General features: G+C 47.2%; 2 protein-coding genes across 3 annotated transcripts in view; both read right to left on the bottom strand.

Annotated features, from left to right (window-relative positions):
* LOC143298882 (uncharacterized) overlaps positions 1-8,394 on the bottom strand; it is a 22,298-nt gene extending 13,904 nt beyond the window's left edge. Inside the window, exon 1 of the mRNA XM_076611890.1 lies at positions 8,206-8,394. The gene's annotated coding sequence lies outside the window, so the exon portion shown is untranslated. The remainder of the gene's footprint in view (positions 1-8,205) is intronic.
* Positions 8,395-19,132: 10,738 nt separating this feature from the next.
* LOC143298814 (uncharacterized) overlaps positions 19,133-25,000 on the bottom strand; it is an 8,532-nt gene continuing 2,664 nt past the window's right edge. For both annotated transcript variants that reach the window (XM_076611801.1, XM_076611800.1), the window contains exons 2-5: positions 24,889-25,000; positions 24,033-24,185; positions 22,006-22,180; positions 19,133-19,780 (exon numbers count right to left, since the gene is read on the bottom strand). The exon at positions 24,889-25,000 is cut by the window's right edge and continues 114 nt beyond it. In XM_076611801.1, the coding sequence (XP_076467916.1) occupies positions 19,610-19,780; positions 22,006-22,180; positions 24,033-24,185; positions 24,889-25,000 (611 nt within the window). In that variant the 3' untranslated portion in view covers positions 19,133-19,609. The remainder of the gene's footprint in view (positions 19,781-22,005; positions 22,181-24,032; positions 24,186-24,888) is intronic.

The raw sequence follows: 25,000 nt of genomic DNA, 5'->3' as shown, positions 1-25,000 counted from the left end.
GTTGTCCCAAATGTAAACTTATGTCAATCTGTGATATAAGCCATATATATATATATATATATATATATATATATACAAGAGAGTTGAAGCGTTCGATCCTGAGAATAGAAACATGCCCACTGTGTGAATTCAGAATGAAATAATATTTACCAACGAAGAAGAACTGGATGATAATACGTAGGAAGATAAAGGCTAGGAGATATCTTAAGAATATGGAGAAATGAGGAAGAAGCTGGAGAAGAAGAAGACGGAGCTGGAATGTCTCTCCCTCATCCCACCCCTCTCTCTCTCTCTCTCTCTCTCTCTCTCTCTCTCTCTCTCTCTCTCTCTCTCTCTCTCTCTCTCTCTCTCTCGCTCTGTATCTGTTCTCGCGTCAGCAAAACTGAACACCATGAAACGTTAATATCTCACCGCTTTTATATCTATCATTCTTGTCTTCTGAACGTCCAGCTGTGTCTATTTCCTCCATTCAACTTTCCGACACAAAACCCTTTAGTAAACAGTATTATTGATCAGACCAAACACTTCACATATGTAGACCTACATATGATTAAAATCTTATTTCTTATCCAAAATGTTTTTGTTCAATACTGTTTTCGTTACACTGCTACAAAGAGCACGTGTCAGTGTCGTTTGAACAGGGAAGGGCACACATGCAGTGTCCAGGCTCAAAGTGTGAATCGCCTCTCGTGCTGTGAAAGCTCGTGAGAAAAACCCCGTCACAACTTGTTGGTTATGGTCGCCTAATGTTATAAATCATTAGAGGTTGGTAAGGGCTTCACAAATCTGCTTGTATTGTTCTCTCTCTCTCTCTCTCTCTCTCTCTCTCTCATCTAAAACCACACACACACACACACACACACACACACATATATATAGATATACATATAATATCTGTCTGTCTGTCTGTCTGTCTCTCTCTCTATATATATATATATTAGTCATTGGTAATATTCTAGAGGAATATATTTGCCTCATATCTGCTAGAGAAAGAGAGAATGAAAGAGATAGATAGATAGATAGATAGAGACAAAGACAGACAGAGAGAGAGAGAGAGAAGATACGAACAGGTTGAGACAGAGACGAACAGAGACAGATATAGAGAGAGACAGAGACAGACAAACAAACAAAAAAAGACACATTGACAGACAGACAGATAGATAGACAGGCACACACACACACACGCTGGCAGGCAGGCAGGCACGCACACACACACACGTGACACACGCGCGCGCGCAACACACACACACACACGCACGCAACACCCACACACACACAACACACCCATCCACCCACCCACCCACCCACACACACGCACGCACACACGCACACACGCACGCACGCACGCACGCACACACACACACACACACACACACACACACACACACAGCCACAACCGCAACCAACCGCAGTGCCCCATACTTTGCAAACAGGGAGAAGTTTACCTTGCACTTTTAAATGACCTCATCTCGAAAACAAGAGCATCTGTCTGTCTGTCGGTCTGTCTCTCCCTCCCTCTGTCTCTCTCTGTGTCTCTCTGTCTCTCTCCCTCCTTCTCTCTCTATATGTATCTCTCTCTGTGTCTGTCTCTCTCTGTGTCTGTCTGTCTCTCTCCCTCCTTCTCTCTCTCTATATGTATCTCTCTCTCTCTGTTTCTCTCCCTGTCTGTCTGTCTGTCTCTCTCTGTCTGTTTCTCTCCCTGTGTCTGTCTCTGTCTCTCTATATCTCTGTATGTTTCTCTCCCTGTCTGTCTGTCTGTTTCTCTCCCTGTCTGTCTGTCTGTCTGTCTGTTTCTCTCCCTGTCTGTCTGTCTCTCTGTCTGTTTCTCTCCCTGTCTGTCTCTCTGTATGTTTCTCTCCCTGTCTGTCTGTCTCTCTGTATGTTTCTCTCCCTGTCTGTCTGTCTGTCTGTTTCTCTCCCTGTCTGTCTGTATGTTTCTCTCCCTGTCTGTCTGTCTCTCTGTCTGTTTCTCTCCCTGTCTGTCTGTCTCTCTGTATGTTTCTCTCCCTGTCTGTCTGTATGTCTGTCTCTCTGTCTGTCTGTATGTTTCTGTCTGTCTGTATGTCTGTCTCTCTGTATGTTTCTCTCCCTGTCTGTCTGTCTGTCTCTCTGTATGTTTCTCTCCCTGTCTGTCTGTATGTCTGTCTCTCTGTATGTTTCTCTCCCTGTCTGTCTGTCTGTCTGTCTCTCTGTATGTTTCTCTCCCTGTCTATCTGTCTGTATGTTTCTCTCCCTGTCTGTCTGTCTGTTTCTCTCCCTGTCTGTCTGTCTCTCTGTATGTTTCTCTCCCTGTCTATCTGTCTGTATGTTTCTCTCCCTGTCTGTCTGTCTGTTTCTCTCCCTGTCTGTCTGTCTCTCTGTATGTTTCTCTCCCTGTCTGTCTGTCTGTATGTTTCTCTCCCTGTCTGTCTGTCTGTTTCTCTCCCTGTCTGTCTGTCTCTCTGTATGTTTCTCTCCCTGTCTGTCTGTCTGTCTGTGTCTCTGTGTATGTTTCTCTCCCTGTCTGTCTGTCTCTGTGTATGTTTCTCTCCCTGTCTGTCTCTCTGTATGTTTCTCTCCCTGTCTGTCTGTATGTCTGTCTCTCTGTATGTTTCTCTCCCTGTCTGTCTGTCTCTCTGTATGTTTCTCTCCCTGTCTGTCTCTCTGTATGTTTCTCTCCCTGTCTGTCTGTCTGTCTGTCTCTCTCTCTGTATGTTTCTCTCCCTGTCTGTCTGTCTGTCTGTCTCTCTGTATGTTTCTCTCCCTGTCTGTCTGTCTGTCTCTCTCTTACACAGGGCCCGGGCCCTTTTAACTCCCTCTCCCCCTACCCCTGAATAGCTAGACTCAAGCAAAACAGAATACAGTAGAAGTATAATGTGTGTTAACCAACGTACCTTTTTTCAACACTGGGATCAGGTATCTGTAGCGTGTGTAGTATTTTTTTCTGAAGAGTTTATGTTTACTCCAGCACGTATATATATATATATGGCTCGTGCTGAAAGGCATTAAAAAAAAAAGAAAAAAAAGAAGAAAAAAAAAGGAGAAAGGTTCCAGGTCATTAATTCTCAATACAGCTCTCGGGGAAGCTCTATACGGTTCGGGTGATAGTTGTTGAACTGGTTGTGTGTGTGTGTGTGTGTGTGTGTGTGTGTGTGTGTGTGTGTGTGTTCGTTCTTTAGTTTAGCGTCTTTTCACTATCAGTGATATTAGACGATTTTTTAAAAAAAAGGGGGGTGGAGGGGTGGGGGGCTGGGGGGAATGGGGGGCAGGGTGCGGGGTGGAGGGGGGGGGGGAAGAAGAGGAAAACAGAAAAGGTAGAAATCTGCCAAAAAAAATGCATACCTAACATGCATGCATGCATGCGTGCGTGCGTGCGTGCGTGCGTGCGTGCGTGTGTGTGTGTGTGTGTGTGCATAATTATGTTCATGTGTATGTATCCAGTTTCTGGCCCACATAGTGCGAATGAGGTTTGCTTCCAGAGCAAAGGTGGACAAGAGTGAAGAGAGTGGAAAACAATGTGGACCACATGCACAGCCTCACGGACACGAGTTTGGGTGTGCGTGTGCATGTGTGTGTGCGTGTGTGTGTGCGTGTGCATGTGTCCGCATGATTTCGTGCATCTACTTGCACGGGCGTGGTGTCACGCACACAAATCAGCGCGTGTGTGCACGCAGATACACAAATCTTGTATTCACACACACACACACACACATGCACGCACGCACGCACACGCACATGTACATGCACACACATCATTGTTCATTCCTTTTCGTGCAGTTTCAATTTCAAGGATGTTAGAAAGCACGCCAGCTCCGCCATATCTATTAAAAAACAACCCCCCCCAAAAAAAACAACAAAACAAAACAGCAAACAAAATCAGATACCCGAGGTAAGCGGCATAAACGCTAGGTGCTGAACTGGCTATGAAGAGCCCACCCTGGTTGATATGACACAGAAAACTGAAGGAATAATAATGGTGCCAAGTGTATACACTGTCGACATGCGGCGATGCGGTATTATTTGAGAGATTGTGTGTGTGTGTGTGTGTGTGTGTGTGTGTGTGTGTGTGTGTGTGTGTGTGTGTGTGTGTGTGTGTGTGTGTGTGCAGGGTGGGGGGGTGGGGAGGGGCTGGGGGGGTTCGTGTACGTTTACGTGTCTTTGTTTGTGCTTTCATATCTGTGAAACTGCATGTTTGTTGCATATCTGTTGTGTGTGTGTGTGTGTGTGTGTGTGTGTGTGTGTGTGTGTGTGTGTGTGTGTGTGTGTGTGTGTGTGCATGTTTTACATATATTTGCGTATTTGCTTATTTATCATCATGATTGTCTGTTTATTATTTCTTTCTTTCTTTCTTTCTTTCTTTATTATTATCATTATTATCTTTTTCGTTTTTCTCAAGGCCTGACTAAGCACGTTGGGTTACGCTGCTGGTCAGGCATCTGCTTGGCAGATGTGGTGTACCGTATATGAATTTGTCCGAACGCAGTGACGCCTCCTTGAGCTACTGATACTGTCTCCGATACAGATACAGACACTGACAACACGAACACCAACACGAACTCTTTTATCACCCCCTCGAACATTCCACTTCCCTCTCTCCTCTCCCCGCTCCAACCCACAACTCTCACTATATCCCTCTCCCTCCCACACACATTATATCCCTCCCCCTTCCACACACATTATACCCCTCCCCCTCCCACACACATTATATCCCTCCCCCTTCCACACACATTATATCCCTCCCCCTCCCACACACATTATATCCCTCACCCTTCCACACACATTATATCCCTCCCCCTCCCACACACATTATATCCCTCCCCTCCCACACACATTATATCCCTCCCTCCCACACACATTATATCCCTCCCCCTCCCACACACATTATATCCCTCCCCCTCCCACACACATTATATCCCTTCCCCTCCCACACACATTATACCCCTCCCCCTCCCACACACATTATATCCCTCCCCCTTCCACACACATTATATCCCTCCCCCTCCCACACACATTATACCCTCCCCCTCCCACACACATTATATCCCTCCTCCTCCAACACACATTATATCCCTTCCCCTTCCACACACATTATATCCCTCCCCCTTCCACACACATTATATCCCTCCCCCTTCCACACACATTATATCCCTCCCCCTCCCACACACATTATATCCCTCCCCCTCCCACACACATTATATCCCTCCCCCTCCCACACACATTATACCCTTCCCCTCCCACACACATTATATCCCTCCCCCTTCCACACACATTATATCCCTCCCCCTCCCACACACATTATATCCCTCCCCCTTCCACACACATTATACCCCTCCCCCTCCCACACACATTATATCCCTCCCCCTTCCACACACATTATATCCCTCCCCCTCCCATACACATTATATCCGTCCCCCTCCCACACACATTATATCCCTCCCCCTTTCACACATACCCCTCCCACCCCCCTTCCCCTCCCACACATACCCCTCCACCCCCCTTCCCCTCCCACACATACCCCTCCACCCCCCTTCCCCTCCCACACATAGCCCTACAACACAGGACACAGGACACACTTGAAACAAGCTTTCGTTTCTCTCAATAAAGACAGGCAGACTGGACAGGCAACAGTGACACACAGTTGTAGTTGTCACAAAGAGGAATGATAAAAGGCAGACAGTGTGTGTGTGTGTGTGTGTGTGTGTGTGTGTGTGTGTGTGTGTGTTCTGGAAGGCGTGCAATGAATGGTGTGCGGTGATACACCAGACAGCGAATTTGTCAGTTGACATTGTGACGCACACACACACACACACACACACACACACACACACACACACACACACACACACTCACACCACACACACACCACACACACACACACACACACTCACACCACACACACCACACACACACACACGCACCAGTATGTAAGAAGCAGCAGGAACTCAGCCTACACAAACAAACAGATGACACTCACAGACGCATACCAGAGCGCTCCACTGGCGTCCTTGCCAATCCCTCCCTTCTCACGCACGCGCGCGCAAACACAAACACACACACACGCGCGCGCGCGCATACGCGCACACACACACGCCCCCACCCCATCCAGTACCGCCCCCCTCCCTACATATCCACACCTACCTACGCAGCCAGCCACTCACACACAACCACCACCCTTCCCCTCACACACATACACACACACAACCACCACCCTTCCCCTCACACACATACACACACACAACCACCACCCTTCCCCTCACACACAACACCACCCTTCCCCTCACACACAACCACCACCCTTCCCCTCACACACATACACACACACAACCACCACCCTTCCCCTCACACACAACACCACCCTTCCCCTCACACACAACCACCACCCTTCCCCTCACACACATACACACACACAACCACCACCCTTCCCCTCACACACATACACACACACAACCACCACCCTTCCCCTCACACACAACACCACCCTTCCCCTCACACACAACAACCACCCTTCCCCTCACACACACCCCCTCGCACAAACACACATACACACACTCACAAACACACACAAACGAAACACACAAAGTACACACGCACCCCCCCCCCCCCACACGCACACATACACACACACACACAAAGTACCCTACCCTCCCCCCCCCCCCCCCCACACACACACATAAAGTTGGCGGCAAAAGATTAATAACTTGAAAGTGAGTTACTATCGCAAACTATTCCCGTGTCAGTTCCACTTTAACGTGGTTTGTGCTGCGTGCTGCTTGTAGTCTGATGCGGCATGCGTTCGTAGTTTTTGTGTCTGGACAACGAGCAAAGGGACAGTACTCCGGCTAAATATACATGACCAACAAATTAGCACTTCGTCTGGGCTCCATTTTGTCTCTTTAAATAATACTACGTGGTGGCTAGTATTCTCTATGACCTCACCCCCCCCCCCCCCCCACAACCCCCACAAAAAGGCAGATAACCAGCAGACAATTGACACCAACGGTCATCGACCCCTCAGTCTTCCCACTCCCGAACCAGAGAACTGGCTCAAATGGCGCCATCTGTTCCAAAGAGACTGGATGGCATCCGGACTGATGAACAGAGCACGATGTAAACAGGTGAGCACCTTTCTCAGTGTACACCATGGGAGGGAGTGCTGACGACATTCTAGCCACTTTACCAGTGAATGAGGCCACAGTTGAGTTTGGAGATGCGCTGCCAGCTTTCAGTGGTTACTTCAGTGTGAATAAAAACAACGACATGATAGTAGAAAGAGCAAAATTCAACAAACGCTCAGAGGCAGTCGGAGAAACTGTTGACGCATTCACTAAAGACATCCACAAATTAGCCAACGAATGCAATTTGTTGATTTGAAAAAGGGACTAATAACATTCAGAATATTGGTTGATGCTATTAATGGTTCTCTGTCAAATGAAATGAAACGAATGATGAGCGCCCAATGGCAGCCGTTAGTCTGCTCTACCCAGGTAGACAGCGTGTTGTACTAATGACCCCGTGTTTGTAAAGCTCTGAGAGCTTGGTCTTCGACCGAGGATAGGCGATATATAAGTATCCATGTCATTCATTGATTCAAATGGGAAAAATGGGCAGGGAGAGAGAGAGAGAGAGAGTGGGAGAGAGGAAGAGAGGGAGAGAGAGAGAGAGGGAGGGAGAGAGAGGGATAGAGGTAGAGAGTGGGAGAGTGAGAGAGGGGGAGAGAGACAGAGAGAGGGAGAGAGAGGGGGAGAGAGCGGAGAGAGAGAGGGAGAGAGAGAGACAGAGAGAGAGACAGAGGGAGAGAGAGAAGAGAGAGAGAGAGAGAGAGAGAGAGAGAGAGAGTCAGTAGACCCAACCCTCCAATACATACATTCCTAGGCCCCACCCTCCACACGCACACAGATAATTGAAGGGAAGTACACAAATTATTCATAACAGAATATGAACCCAAGTGAATGAAAAGATTATGAAACAAAAATTTAATACAGACGAAGACTAAACTGATAAATAATATACACATTAAAACATACTAGAAATGGAATATTATACATACGAGACAAATGACAAATGGAATCAGATCAAAGAATAATCCACGTTCGAACAGAAAGAGAGAATACAGATTTTCTGGAGACATACAACAGCAAAAACAAACAAAAACAAACTCAAACAAACGGCCCATACTTTATACGTTTTTCTCTCTCTGTCACACACAGCCTCAAAACCCGAACTCACCTGAGCACAACACCGACACGGCAGAACACACTGACGAGATCCCTCACTTATATCGCCAACAGGTTCGTCGCTACTCAGTCCAAAGCACCTGACCCACAAAGGCACTGACACGGATCCTAAGAGAAGGTATAAAAGGGTTCGAAGGAAAAAAAGAAAAAGAAAACCCACAACATAAGGGCACCACCACCACACATCAACAACAATATAAAAGCAACGAAAGAAACTTACCAGTGGGAAAGGAGGTGTGTGTGTGTGTGTGTGTGTGTGTGTAACAGAGGGAAGGGAGGTGGGGGCGGAAGAAATGAGGAGGTGGAGGTGGTGGTCGGGATGGGAGTGTGAGAAACGTCGCACGTCGCAGGGCACAACAGGTGTGTAACGAAGACTTGCAGTACCCGCAGGGTTTGTTACGCTTGGGTCTGGATGTGCGCAGATGGGTGTGCCCCAGAACGGCCGATTTCTGATTCGCCTATCACTGAGGTAATCATACATACATACCCTACATACATTCGAATGTATAATACATATGTACATGCATTTATACATACATACCAACATATATACCTATATACATACATTCGAATGTATACATATGTACATGCATTTATACACACATACCAACATATATATACCTACATACATTCGAATGTACATACATACATACATACATACATACAGACATACATACGTGTGTGTGTGTGTGTGTGTGTGTGTGTGTGTGTGTGTGTGTGTGTGTGCACAAAGGACGCGGACTGCTGTATTACAGCCCTACAGAACAGACATGTCAAGACGCAGGGAGGGACGACACTCTGGGTGTGTGTGTGTGTGTGTGTGTGTGTGTGTGTGTGTGTGTGTGTGTGTGTGTGTGTGTGTGTGTGTGTGTGTGTATGTGTGTGTGTGTGTGTGTGTGTGTGTGTGTGTGTGTGTGTGTGTGTGTGTAAGCGTTTGTTGAAGAAAGAATGTGCGGATGGGCCAAGTGCACAGATTGGCGGGGAAAGAAGTGTGTGTGGGAGTGAAGTGTGTGTGTGTGTGGGTGGGGGGCACGGGGCGGTATTTATACATTCGTATGTATGTTGTATGTATGAATGTATGTACGTTGTTTTTTAGCATGTAAAACTTGCAGGGCAAGTAAGGAAGTCCAACAACTACCTCTCTCCGTTTCTGTCTCTGTTACAGTCAATCAGTCTATCTGTCTGTCTGTCTCTGTTACAGTCAATCAGTCTATCTGTCTGTCTGTCTCTGTTACAGTCAATCAGTCTATCTGTCTGTCTGTCTCTGTTACAGTCAATCAGTCTATCTGTCTGTCTGTCTCTGTTACAGTCAATCAGTCTATCTGTCTGTCTGTCTCTGTATCTCTGCAGTTTATTTGCATTTGCAAATGTTGTTATCGCCCCTTGTTTGTGTGGGGTTGTGGCCTTAAACGAGGACATATAAGGAGGAAGGTGGCAGAATGGTTAAGACGCTAAGCTGTCGATACAGAGTCCGTGAGGTTGCGGGTTCGAATCCCGCTCTCGCCCTTTCTCGCAAGTTTGAAATGGAAAATGAAACTCAGCGTCATACCAAAAAAACAACAAGAAAAACAAACAAAAAAACAACAACAAAAAAACCCATCAACAACAACAACACTCACAAAGTCTTTACAACCCCCCCCCCTTCAAAAAAAAAAAAAAAAAAAAAAAAAAAAAAAAAAAAAATCCCACCCCTCAAAAACAACAAAAAACCAACCAACCCCAACAACAAAAAAACAACAACCCCCCCATGCCACCCCCCCTCTCCCCACACACACACCCTATCTGGCCGTGTCTCCCCGCTCCATACGTGTCCTGTATGCAGCAGCAGATCATTTTCACCGGGAGACAACACGACCTGCCTTCATTCCACGTGCCTCGTGATGAGGTGGTCATGTGCTGCTTCACTTGACAAAGGCCGTCGTGTTTAGTTTATTTTTTTTTTTATAAAGGGGGGAATGGGGATGGGGATTGGGATGGGGATTGGGATGGGGGTGGGGATTGGGATGGGGATTGGGATGGGGATTGGGATGGGGGTGGGGATTGGGATGGGGGTGGGGATTGAGATGGGGATTGGGATTGGGATGGGGGTGGGGATTGGGATGGGGACTGGGATGGGATTGGGATGGGGGTGGGGATTGGGATGGGGATTGGGATCGGGATGGGGATTGGGATGGGGGTGGGGATTGAGATGGGGATTGGGATGGGATTGGGATGGGGGTGGGGATTGGGATGGGGATTGGGATGGGATTGGGGTGGGGATTGGGATGGGGATTGGTATGGGGGTGGGGATGGGGATTGGGATGGGGGTGGGGATTGGGATGGGGATTGGGATGGGATTGGGATGGGGGTGGGGATTGGGATGGGGATGGGGGTAGGGATTGGGATTGGGATTGGGATGGGGATGGGGATTGGGATGGGGATTGGGATGGGGGTGAGGATTGGGATGGGGACTGGGATTGGGAGGGGGATTGGGATTTTGTATTTGTATTTGTATTTCTTTTTTTTTTTTAATCACAACAGATTTCTCTGTGTGAAATTCGGGCTGCTCTCCCCAGGGAGAGCGCGTCGCTACACTACAGCGCCACCCATTTTTTTTTGTATTTTTTCCTGCGTGCAGTTTTATTTGTTTTTCCTAACGCAGTGGATTTTTCTACAGAATTTTGCCAGGAACAACTCATTTTGTTGCCGTGGGTTCTTTTACGTGCGCTAAGTGCATGCTGCACACGGGACCTCGGTTTATCGTCTCATCCGAATGAGTAGCGTCCAGACCATCACTCAAGGTCTAGTGGAGGGGAGAAAATTTTGGCGGCTGAGCCGTGATTCGAACCAGCGCGCTCAGATTCTCTCGCTTCCTAGGCGGACGCGTTACCTCTAGGCCAACACTCCACCTTTTTAGGGATGGGAGTGGGGATTGGGATTGGGATTGGGATGGGGATTGGGAGGGGGATGGGATTAGGATGGGATTGGGATGGGGATTGGGAGGGGGATGGGATTAGGATGGGATTGGGATGGGGATTGGGAGGGGGATGGGATTAGGATGGGATTGGGATGGGGATTGGGATGGGATTGGATGTGATGGGGATGGGGATTGGATGGGGATGGGGATTGGGATGGGATTGGGATGGGGATTGGGATGGATGGGGATTGGGATGGGATTGGGATTGGGATTGGGATGGGATTGGGATGGGATGGGGATTGGGATTGGGATTGGGATTGGATGGGGATTGGGATGGGATGGGGATTGGGATTGGATGGGGATTGGGATGGGATGGGGATTGGGATTGGGAGAAACCCAAATGCTAGCTTGTCAAAATCATCTCTGTGGACCTCAACTGAATATGTGTGTGTGTGTGTGTGTGTGTGTGTGTGTGTGTGTGTGTGTGTGTGTGTGGTTTTTGTTGTTTTGTTTTGGTTCTGTTTTGTTTTTCATCTCTCTTTCCCATCCAGTCTTACATTTTTGAGGGCAAACACATGCTGCTGAATACATACTGCTAGGTTTCCTTTAAAAGCTCACATACATTGCACAGCTTTCAACGCATCTTTTTCTTGAGGGTCCAGTCTGAACGAAAACGTGGTGAAATTAGTTTGTCTTCTTTCTTTCCCTTGTTTCTGTGGGAACAAAGGTGCTCACTGACTGTTCATGAATCAAAATGCTGTTGTGCCAGATTGCCACCCTTCAGTCAAACTGGGTAAATGTTACCCCATTATTGGCTGGCGCACAAACTTGTCACACGCTTAGGAGCAAAGATGTCAGTTTTTTTTTTAAAAAGAAGAATTCAGTTGGATATAATTGAATGGGGAGATGGTGTCTGGGGATTGGAGAAAGACAGAACAAGTTCTCCAGAGGGAGAGAAAGAGACAGCGAGTTCTCCAGAGTTGAGAAAGAGACAGCGAGTTCTCCAGAGTGGAGAGAAAGAGACAGCGAGTTCTCCAGAGTTGAGAAAGACAGAGAGCAAGTTCTCCAGAGTGGAGAAAGAGACAGCAAGTTCTCCAGAGTGGAGAAAGACAGAGAGCAAGTTCTCCAGAGTTGAGAAAGAGACAGCGAGTTCTCCAGAGTGGAGAGAAAGAGACAGCGAGTTCTCCAGAGTGGAGAAAGAGAAAGCGAGTTCTCCAGAGTTGAGAAAGAGAGAGAGAGCAAGTTCTCCAGAGTTGAGAAAGACAGAGAGCAAGTTCTCCAGAGTTGAGAAAGAGACAGCAAGTTCTCCAGAGTTGAGAAAGAGAGAGAGAGCAAGTTCTCCAGAGTTGAGAAAGACAGAGAGCAAGTTCTCCAGAGTGGAGAAAGAGACAGCAAGTTCTCCAGAGTGGAGAAAGACAGAGAGCAAGTTCTCCAGAGTGGAGAAAGAGAGAGAGCAAGTTCTCCAGAGTTGAGAAAGAGACAGCAAGTTCTCCAGAGTTGAGAAAGAGAGAGAGCAAGTTCTCCAGAGTTGAGAAAGAGACAGCAAGTTCTCCAGAGTGGAGAAAGAGACAGCAAGTTCTCCAGAGTTGAGAAAGAGAGAGAGCAAGTTCTCCAGAGTGGAGAAAGAGACAGCAAGTTCTCCAGAGTTGAGAAAGAGAGAGAGAGCAAGTTCTCCAGAGTTGAGAAAGACAGAGAGCAAGTTCTCCAGAGTGGAGAAAGAGACAGCAAGTTCTCCAGAGTTGAGAAAGAGAGAGAGAGCAAGTTCTCCAGAGTTGAGAAAGAGAGAGAGAGCAAGTTCTCCAGAGTGGAGAAAGAGACAGCAAGTTCTCCAGAGTGGAGAAAGACAGAGAGCAAGTTCTCCAGAGTGGAGAAAGAGAGAGAGCAAGTTCTCCAGAGTTGAGAAAGAGACAGCAAGTTCTCCAGAGTTGAGAAAGAGAGAGAGCAAGTTCTCCAGAGTTGAGAAAGAGACAGCAAGTTCTCCAGAGTGGAGAAAGAGAGAGAGCAAGTTCTCCAGAGTTGAGAAAGAGACAGCAAGTTCTCCAGAGTGGAGAAAGAGACAGCAAGTTCTCCAGAGTTGAGAAAGAGAGAGAGCAAGTTCTCCAGAGTGGAGAAAGAGACAGCAAGTTCTCCAGAGTTGAGAAAGAGAGAGAGAGCAAGTTCTCCAGAGTTGAGAAAGACAGAGAGCAAGTTCTCCAGAGTGGAGAAAGAGACAGCAAGTTCTCCAGAGTGGAGAAAGAGAGAGAGAGCAAGTTCTCCAGAGTGGAGAAAGAGAGAGAGCAAGTTCTCCAGAGTTGAGAAAGAGACAGCAAGTTCTCCAGAGTGGAGAAAGAGAGAGAGCAAGTTCTCCAGAGTTGAGAAAGAGACAGCAAGTTCTCCAGAGTTGAGAAAGAGAGAGAGCAAGTTCTCCAGAGTTGAGAAAGACAGAGAGCAAGTTCTCCAGAGTTGAGAAAGAGACAGCAAGTTCTCCAGAGTTGAGAAAGAGAGAGAGAGCAAGTTCTCCAGAGTTGAGAAAGACAGAGAGCAAGTTCTCCAGAGTTGAGAAAAAGACAGCAAGTTCTCCAGAGTGGAGAAAGAGAGAGAGAGCAAGTTCTCCAGAGTGGAGAAAGAGACAGCAAGTTCTCCAGAGTGGAGAAAGAGACAGCAAGTTCTCCAGAGTGGAGAACGAGACAGCAAGTTCTCTCCAGAGTGGAGAAAGAGACAGCAAGTTCTCCAGAGTTGAGAAAGAGAGAGAGCGCAAGTTCTCCAGAGGGGAGAAAGAGACAGCAAGTTCTCCAGAGTTGAGAAAGAGACAGCAAGTTCTCCAGAGTTGAGAAAGAGAGAGAGAGCAAGTTCTCCAGAGTTGAGAAAGACAGAGAGCAAGTTCTCCAGAGGGGAGAGAGAGAGAGAGCAAGTTCTCCAGAGAGAGAGAAAGAGACAGCAAGTTCTCCAGAGAGAGAGAAAGAGAGAGCGAGTTCTCCAGAGGGGAGAAGAGAAAGAGAGAGCGAGTTCTCCAGAGGGGAGAGAAAGAGAGAGCAAGTTCTCCAGAGGGGAGAAAGAGAGAGCGAGTTCTCCAGAGGGGAGAGAAAGAGAGAGCAAGTTCTCCAGAGTGAGAGAAAGAGAGAGCGAGTTCTCCAGAAAGAGAGAAAGAGAGAGCGAATTCTCCAGAGGGGAGAGAAAAAGTGATTTCTCCAGGAGAGAGAAAGAGAAAGCGAGTTCTCCAGAGGGGAGAAAGACAGGGCGTACCAAGAACTGATCACCAAAGTACTAGGTGAGAAATCGCAAATGTCCCCCGACTATAAGCTTGCCCCAAAGTGAAGAAAAATATAAACGAAGCTAAATGCTTGGAACTGAAATCAGTTTTAGTTCTGAAGTTTAAAACTTGTCGTTTGAAGATTGGCAATGTTGTGAAACTGACAAGTAAATCAAGTGAAACTAAAGCACTGCAACACTGAAGCACAATAACCGTTTTACAGCAAATGAAAAACCTGCACAATGACCTTTCGTTGTTGTAATGACCTGGGAGCTGCCATCTTGACACCACTGGGATCACCTGGTACATGTGTTGTCACGTGTAGACAGCATACAACATCCACTGGTACATGTGTTGTCATGTGTAGACAGCATAGAACATCCACTGGTACATGTGTTGTCATGTGTAGACAGCATAGAACATCCACTGGTACATGTGTTGTCATGTGTAGACAGCATAGAACATCCACTGGTACATGTGTTGTCATGTGTAAACAGCATAGAACATCCACTGGTACATGTGTTGTACTGTGTAGACAGCATAGAACATCCACTGGTACATGTATTGTAATGTGTAAACAGCATACAACATCCACTGGTACACGTGTTATCATGTGTAGACAGCATAGAACATCCACTGGTACATGTGTTGTCATGTTTAGACAGCATACAACATCCACTGGTACATGTGTTGTCACGTGTAGACAGCATACAACATCCACTGGTACATGTGTTGTCATGTGTAGACAGCATAGAACATCCACTGATACATGTGTTGTCATGTGTAGACAGCATAGAACATCCACTGGTACATGTATTGTAATGTGTAGACAGCATACAACATCCACTGGTACATGTGTTGTCATGTGTAGACAGCATAGAACATCCACTGGTACATGTATTGTCATGTGTAGACAGCATACAACATCCACTGGTACATGTGTTGTCATGTGTAGACAGCATAGAACATCCACTGGTACATGTGTTGTCATGTGTAGACAGCATACAACATCCACTGGTACACGTGTTGTCACGTGTAGACAGCATAGAGCATCCACTGGTACATGTGTTGTCGTGTGTAGACAGCATAGAACATCCACTGGTACATGTGTTGTCATGTGTAGACAGCATAGAACATCCACTGGTACATGTGTTGTCATATGTAGACAGCATAGAACATCCACTGGTACATGTGTTGTCATGTGTAGACAGCATAGAACATCCACTGGTACATGTGTTGTCGTGTGTAGACAGCACAGAACATTCACTGGTACATGTATTGTCAAGTGTAGACAGCATACAACATCCACTGGTACACGTGTTGTCATGTGTAGACAGCATAGAACATCCACTGGTACATGTGTTGTCATATGTAGACAGCATAGAACATCCACTGGTACACGTGTTGTCGTGTGTAGACAACATAGAACATCCACTGGTACATGTATTGTCATGTGTAGACAGCATAGAACATCCACTGGTACACGTGTTGTCATGTGTAGACAGCATAGAACATCCACTGGTACATGTGTTGTCATGTGTAGACAGCATACAACATCCACTGGTACATGTGTTGTCATGTGTAGACAGCATACAACATCCACTGGTACATGTGTTGTCGTGTGTAGACAGCATACAACATCCACTGGTACATGTGTTGTCATGTGTAGACAGCATACAACATCCACTGGTACACGTGTTGTCATGTGTAGACAGCATAGAACATCCACTGGTACATGTGTTGTCATGTGTAGACAGCATACAACATCCACTGGTACACGTGTTGTCATGTGTAGACAGCATACAACATCCACTGGTACATGTGTTGTCATGTGTAGACAGCATAGAACATCCACTGGTACATGTATTGTCATGTGTAGACAGCATAGAACATCCACTGGTACACGTGTTGTCGTGTGTAGACAACATAGAACATCCACTGGTACATGTATTGTCATGTGTAGACAGCATAGAACATCCACTGGTACACGTGTTGTCATGTGTAGACAGCATAGAACATCCACTGGTACATGTGTTGTCATGTGTAGACAGCATACAACATCCACTGGTACATGTGTTGTCGTGTGTAGACAGCATACAACATCCACTGGTACATGTGTTGTCATGTGTAGACAGCATAGAACATCCACTGGTACATGTGTTGTCATGTGTAGACAGCATAGAACATCCACTGGTACATGTGTTGTCATGTGTAGACAGCATAGAACATCCACTGGTACATGTGTTGGCATGTTTAGACAGCATACAACATCCACTGGTACATGTGTTGTCATGTGTAGACAGCATACAACATCCACTGGTACATGTATTGTCAAGTGTAGACAGCATACAACATCCACTGGTACATGTGTTGTCATGTGTAGACAGCATAGAACATCCACTGGTACATGTGTTGTCATGTGTAGACAGCATACAACATCCACTGGTACATGTGTTGTCGTGTGTAGACAGCATACAACATCCACTGGTACATGTGTTGTCGTGTGTAGACAGCATACAACATCCACTGGTACATGTATTGTCATGTGTAGACAGCATAGAACATCCACTGGTACATGTGTTGTCATGTGTAGACAGCATAGAACATCCACTGGTACATGTGTCATGTGTAGACAGCATACAACATCCACTGGTACATGTGTTGTCATGTGTAGACAGCATAGAACATCCACTGGTAAATGTTTTGTCATGTGTAGACAGCATACAACATCCACTGGTACATGTGTTGTCACGTGTAGACAGCATACAACATCCACTGGTACATGTGTTGTCATGTGTAGACAGCATACAACATCCACTGGTACATGTGTTGTCATGTGTAGACAGCATAGAACATCCACTGGTACATGTGTTGTCATGTGTAGACAGCATACAACATCCACTGGTACATGTGTTGTCATGTGTAGACAGCATACAACATCCACTGGTACATGTGTTGTCATGTGTAGACAGCATACAACATCCACTGGTACAGTTTGGCCTGGGCCATTTTACATCCTGAACTTCTCTGACCTGCTACATCGGCCGGGCTGTTGAAATTATTTGCAGTGTCAGAAGGCTAATTCTTCATGCGTGCACTCATGCACTCATACATATGTACGCGCATTCACAGTTCTCAGCTTTCAACAGACCCAGTTTGAGTTCCCTCCTTTACTCAATGAAAAATATACTTAAAAAAAAATCAAAATATATTACATTCTTGGCAACTCTCTCTCAAACTAGCAACATAAATATCCATCTTACATGATTATTAACTTTATTGATTCGTTTCATTTTCCCGTCCGGATGTACAAAAAAAAACCCCACCGACATTCTTTCTCTTCCAAAAAATTGGATGATGTTTTCGACATCAGAATATTTTCTGTTTATGATAAAAAACAACAACAACACAACAACAACAACATCAACAACAACAAACAAAACCAAAACACCTACTATTTTGGAAGTGGATGTTTACATGACTGGTCAGGTCACTGGCTCACTAAGTCACACTGTCAGAAGTCCTCTAACACCCAACACAGCCACTGACCACAGCATGACAGAGTTTCAGTTTCAGTTTCAGTAGCTCAAGGAGGCGTCACTGCGTTCGGACAAAACCATATACGCGACACCACATCTGCCAAGCAGATGCCTGACCAGCAGCATAACCCAACGCGCTTAGTCAGGCATGACAGAACAGCAACAAACACAGCACAATAATGTCCATTCGTTGACCCCCCAACAGCAGGTGCTCCCAAAAGGTCGTCCTGTAGGTAATGTACATAAAGTGTCAAGCTATTCTCCTCACTGTGCGTGACACGATGGATTCACACACTTCAGTCCGCCGCTCAAGACGCAAACCACAAAACACTCACGTACGTCCTACTTTATTTGGGGCCGGGGACATGACAGTCTTGTTGGGGCCGGGGACATGACAGTCTTGTTGGGGCCGGGGACATGACAGTCTTGTTGGGGCCGGGGACATGACAATCAGTCTTGTTGGGGCCGGGGACATGACAGTCAGTCTTGTTGGGGCCGGGGACATGACAGTCAGTCTTGTTGGGGCCGGGGACATGACAGTCTTGTTGGGGGCTGGGGACATGACAATCAGTCTTGTTGGGGCCGGGGACATGGCAGTCTTGTTGGGGCCGGGGACATGACAATCAGTCTTGTTGGGGTCGGGGACATGACAATCAGTCTTGTTGGGGCCGGGGACATGACAGTCTTGTTGGGGCCGGGGACATGACAATCAGTCTTGTTGGGGCCGGGGACATGACAGTCAGTCTTGCAGCTGAACAACTTTCCCGTTTGCGGAAGGTACAGAACTGTGCGGCAAAACTTGTTTTGCATAAAAACAAACAAACGAAAAGAAAAGCAACAACAAAACAACAACCCAAACAACAAACAACCCCGCCCACCCCCCATGAGAAAGTGAGAACATGTCACCGCTTTTCAGAGAAGCACTAGCTCTGTCAGAACTGGATGAACGGAAAGTTGCAGTGACATTGCCGATCACTTCCACAATACTTCACTGCTTTTCTCTCCACGTCCGACTTTCTTTGTTATCCACGGTGAAAAGCTCTTCAAAACAAACAAAGGAAGGAAACCGTGATGTGAAGACAGTTGGGAAAGTGACGTGGCTTCAGTTTCAGTGCACCAGTGATGTGTAACTGGCTGCCATCAAGTCTGCATACCACTCCAACACTGAAGGAACTGGAAATCAATCTCAAAACGCATTTCATTTATTTTGCTAACATTCCCTTCGCTATGTTGTTGTTGTCATTATTATTGCTTGGTGTGTGTGTGTGTGTGTGTGTGTGTGTGTGTGTGTGTGTGTGTGTGTGTGTGTGTGTGTGTGTGTGTGTGTGTGTGTGTGTGAACTGCTGTTTATGTATATGTATGATGTTGGTGCACAGTGTATCTATTGTGGGAATGAAGGCTTTACAGTCAACAGAGCATTGCACAATAACGCAAGACTGATTGTGCCCCACATGAAAACGAAAAGAAAAACCTGTTTATTAACGCAAAGTAATTAAGAAACACGCCTATGTACAGAAGGAAAAAAGTTATAAAAGAAGTAAATGCATTTTGATATAAATGTATCAATAATATATCAATAAATTTACACAACAGACAAACAAAAAACAAAAGCAACAACAACAAAACAACATCATTTGAGGATAAAGAAAATGCGAAAACGATGTAATTGTCCACGACAATAAATTGCAGCAGATGTTTTTCTTCTGTTTTCCGTTTCAGCCCACTGAAAACTTCAGAGCCGAGTGTCGTCTTTCTCCTCGGTGAACGCTGCATTGCTCTCCCCTGCGCCGTTCGTCACGGAGATTTCCGAGAGTTGTTGCCCTTTGCCGTTGTTCTCCAGGTGGCGCCGGTGTTTGGTGGCCTCCAGACGTGCCGCGCGTTTCTCTGCTTTCTGCTCTTTGGTCTGTGGGTACAGAGATGATAATAATGATGATAACAATGATGATAATAGTCATAATGATAACGATAAGAAAAGAAGAAGAAGAAAAGAAAGAAGAAAGAAGAAAAAACACAAACAAAAACAACAAAAAACCCACCCAACATAAGCAACAGCAGCAACACTCCTACTACTACTACTTTTAAGGTTCTTTGATACTACTACTACTACTACAAACCCTTAATGTTCTTTGATACTACTACTACTACTACCGTTGCTGCTGCTTTAAGGTTCTTTGCTACCCTTAAAGGTTCTTTGATACTACTACTACTACTGATAACGATAATGATGTTAATCTTGCTCACAACGCGGTAAGTTAAACGTAAATCAAAACAAGGATTGAAAAATGTTCATCCAATCAGACAGAAAAGCAATCTCATGTCCTTGTTAGAGTTTATGTCAAAAGGGAAAAGGTCCCTCTTTTGTGAATGTATCTGGACCGTTCCTAAACACTCCCCCCCCCCCCCGCCCTTCTCCTGTGCATCATCATTATGTTGTCGTCGTCATAATCATTGTATTCTTCATCATCATTATCGTCGTCGGCGTTGTTATAATCATCGTCATTGGCATCATCATCTTTGTCGCCGCCATTATCGTCATCGTCGACGTCATACTCATTTTCCTCCTCCTGATTATTATCATCATCGTCAACCGTCGTCATCAGTCATCGTGATCATAGTGATCGTTATCTTCCTCCTCCTTCTCTCCGTGTCCTCATTATCATCATAGTCTCCCCTCATTATTCTCTCCTGATGATCCTCAAAACCCTCTTTCCTGCAGTCACCTCCTCATTATTCTCCTCCTCTTCATAATCCACATATATTCTTCCTTCTCCTAATCCTCATCCTACTCCTCACAACCCTCCTCCTCACAACCCTCCTCCTCACAACCCTCCTCACAACCCTCCTCCTCACAACCCTCCTCACAACCCTCCTCACAACCCTCCTCCTCTAACCCTCCTCCTCACAACCCTCCTCCTCACAACCCTCCTCCTCTAACCCTCCTCCTCTAACCCTCCTCCTCACAACCCTCCTCCTCTAACCCTCCTCCTCTAACCCTCCTCCTCACAACCCTCCTCCTCTAACCCTCCTCCTCACAACCCTCCTCCTCACAACCCTCCTCCTCTAACCCTCCTCCTCACAACCCTCCTCACAACCCTCCTCCTCTTACCCTCCTCCTCACAACCCTCCTCCTCACAACCCTCCTCCTCTAACCCTCCTCCTCACAACCCTCCTCACAACCCTCCTCCTCTTACCCTCCTCCTCACAACCCTCCTCCTCACAACCCTCCTCCTCTAACCCTCCTCCTCACAACCCTCCTCACAACCCTCCTCCTCACAACCCTCCTCCTCTAACCCTCCTCCTCACAACCCTCCTCCTCTAACCCTCCTCCTCTAACCCTCCTCCTCACAACCCTCCTCCTCTAACCCTCCTCCTCTAACCCTCCTCACAACCCTCCTCCTCACAACCCTCCTCCTCTAACCCTCCTCCTCACAACCCTCCTCCTCTAACCCTCCTCCTCACAACCCTCCTCCTCACAACCCTCCTCCTCTAACCCTCCTCCTCACAACCCTCCTCACAACCCTCCTCCTCACAACCCTCCTCCTCTAACCCTCCTCCTCTAACCCTCCTCCTCAAACCCTCCTCACAACCCTCCTCCTCTAACCCTCCTCACAACCCTCCTCCTCACAACCCTCCTCCTCTAACCCTCCTCCTCACAACCCTCCTCACAACCCTCCTCCTCTAACCCTCCTCACAACCCTCCTCCTCTAACCCTCCTCCTCTAACCCTCCTCCTCACAACCCTCCTCACAACCCTCCTCCTCTAACCTTCCTCACAACCCTCCTCCTCTAACCCTCCTCACAACCCTCCTCCTCACAACCCTCCTCCTCTAACCCTCCTCCTCACAACCCTCCTCACAACCCTCCTCACAACCCTCCTCCTCTCAACCCTCCTCTTCTAACCCTCCTCCTCACAACCAACCTCCTCACAACCCTCCTCCTCACAACCCTCCTCACAACCCTCCTCCTCCAACCCTCCTCCTCTAACCCTCCTCCTCTAATCCTCCTCCTTTAACCCTCCTCCTCACACCCCTCCTCACAACCCTCCTCCTCACAACCCTCCTCCTCTAACAACCCTCCTCACAACCCTCCTCCTCATAAGCTATCTGTGCACCCCCCCCCCTCGCCCCACCTGGAAGCGGAACTTGTAGACGAAGCAGGCGGTGACGAGGGGGACGAAGAGCACGACAGCAGCCAGCCCCCCCACCATCAGGTTGTCCCGGTACTCCTCAAACGGCTCCCGGTACATGGGGCCCCCCAGGTTCAATCCCCGCAACAGGTGACCTCGCAGTGCCTCTTTGCGGATGCTTCACCAAAAGAAACACACATGTATCGTACACACACACACACACACACACACACACACACACACATTGTGTTGACATCATCATCATCATCATCACCATCACCACCACCACTATCATCATCATCACCATCATCACCATCATCACCACCGTCATCATTATTATCATCACCATCAATACTATCATCACCACCACCACCACCATCACTACCATCATTGTCACCATCATCACCACCATCACCATCACCACCATCATCACCACCACCCTCACCACCACCACCATCATCATCATCACCACCACCACCATCATCATCATCACCATCATCATCATCATCACCACCACCAATACCATCACCATCATCACCATCACCACCATCACCACCACCACCACCACCACCATCACCACCATCACCATCACCACCATCACGACCACAATCTCCATCACCATCACCACCACCATCACCATCACCATCATTATCATCATCATCATCATTATCACCATCACCATCATCCTCATCACCACCATCATCATCACCACCATCACCACCACCACCACCATCACCATCATCACCACCACCATCATCACCATCACCACCACCATCATCATCACCATCACCATCATCACCACCACCATCATCCTCACCACCATCACCATCATCACCACCACCATCATCACCATCACCACCACCATCATCATCACCATCACCATCATCACCACCACCATCATCCTCACCACCATCACCACAATCATCATCATCACCATCACAATCATCACCACCACCACCACAACCACTATCACCATTACCATAATCACCATCACCATCATCACCATCACCATCATCATCACCACAATCTCCACCACCATCACCATCACCACCATCATCACCACCACAATCACCATCATCACCACCACCATCATCACCATCACCACCACCATCACCATCATCACCACCACCATCATCCTCACCACCATCATCATCATCATCACCATCACCACCATCATCACCATCATCACCATCACCACCACCATCATCATCACCATCACCATCATCACCACCATCACCATCATCACCACCACCGTCATCCTCACCACCATCATCATCATCACCATCATCCTCATCATCCTCATCACCACCATCACCATCACCACCACCATCACCACCATCATCATCACCGCCATCACCACAATCATCATCATCACCATCACCATCATCACCACCACCACCACAACCACTATCACCATTACCATAATCACCATCACCACCATCACCATCACCATCATCATCACTACAATCTCCACCATCATCACCATCACCATCACCATCACCACCATCACCATCATCACCACCACCACCATCAACACCACCATCACCACCACCACCATCACCATCATCACCATCACCACCATCACCACCATCACCACCATCACCATCACCACCATCACCATCATCACCACCACCACCACCATCACCACAATCACCGTCACCATCATCATCACCACCACCCTCACCACCACCATCATCACCATCATCACCACCACCATCACCATCATCATCAACAACACCACCATCACCATCACCACCACCATCACCATCCCCATCATCACCATCACCATCCCCATCACCACCATCACCATCATCACCGTCACCATCATCATCACCATCACCACCATCACCACCATCACCATCACCACCATCACCATCATCACCACCACCACCACCATCACCACCATCACCGTCACCATCATCATCAACAACACCACCATCACCATCACCACCACCATCACCATCCCCATCATCACCATCACCATCCCCATCACCACCATCACCATCATCACCGTCACCACCACCACTCACTTGGTGTAGACGTAGCAGACGTAGACGCCGGCATCGCTGTCCTGAACGTTGTTGATGAGGAGGTTCATGTGGGTCACCGTGCCCCGCATCCCGTCACTCAGCACGTGCTTCTTGCTCGTTCTGGGCACTCGGTCTCCGTTAGGCAGTATCCACCTGGCGTCACCATCACCGTCACCATCACCATCATCATCATCACCATCACCATCATCATCATCACCATCACCATCACCATCACCGTCACCATTACCATCATCATCATCATCATCATCATCATCATCATCACCATCACCACCGTCACCATCATCACCATCACCGTCACCGTCACCATTACCATCATCATCATCATCATCATCATCATCATCATCACCACCATCACCACCGTCACTATCATCAACATCACCACCGTCACCATTACCATTATCACAATGATCACCATCACCATCATCATCACCGTCACCATCATCATCATCACCCTCACTGTCACCATTACCATCATCACAATAATCACCATCACCATCATCATCATCACCCTCACCGTCACCATTACCATCATCACCATCATCACAATAATCACCATCACCATCATCATCACCGTCACCATTACCATCATCACCATCATCATCACCATCACCATCATCATCATCACCATCATCACAATTCATAAAAGATATATAAAAAAAATCGAAAAACACAGGAAATAGTCCCATTGATGCAAACATAATTTTTTTTTAATGATGTATTTAAACAAACAAGAGTAGAAAAAATGTCTATGACGTTCATATGACTTGAGTCCTGTAAACCTTAAGGTTTTATGGCATTAGAATTGATATTGTCCTATTCTGTTCACAGCACCTACTCGACGTGGTTATGGGGGGTAACTATCAGGTCGGAGTGGTTGCACTGCAGAGTGAAGTTCTCCTGTAGGTAAGACTGGAACCCCCAGGTCGGTTCATTGAAAGCTCCCCTCA

Source organism: Babylonia areolata, chromosome 24 (assembly GCF_041734735.1).
Source record: "Babylonia areolata isolate BAREFJ2019XMU chromosome 24, ASM4173473v1, whole genome shotgun sequence".
Classification (NCBI taxonomy): domain Eukaryota; kingdom Metazoa; phylum Mollusca; class Gastropoda; order Neogastropoda; family Buccinidae; genus Babylonia; species Babylonia areolata.
Note: the sequence above shows the minus strand (reverse complement) of the source record. Positions and strands in the feature narration are given on the sequence as shown.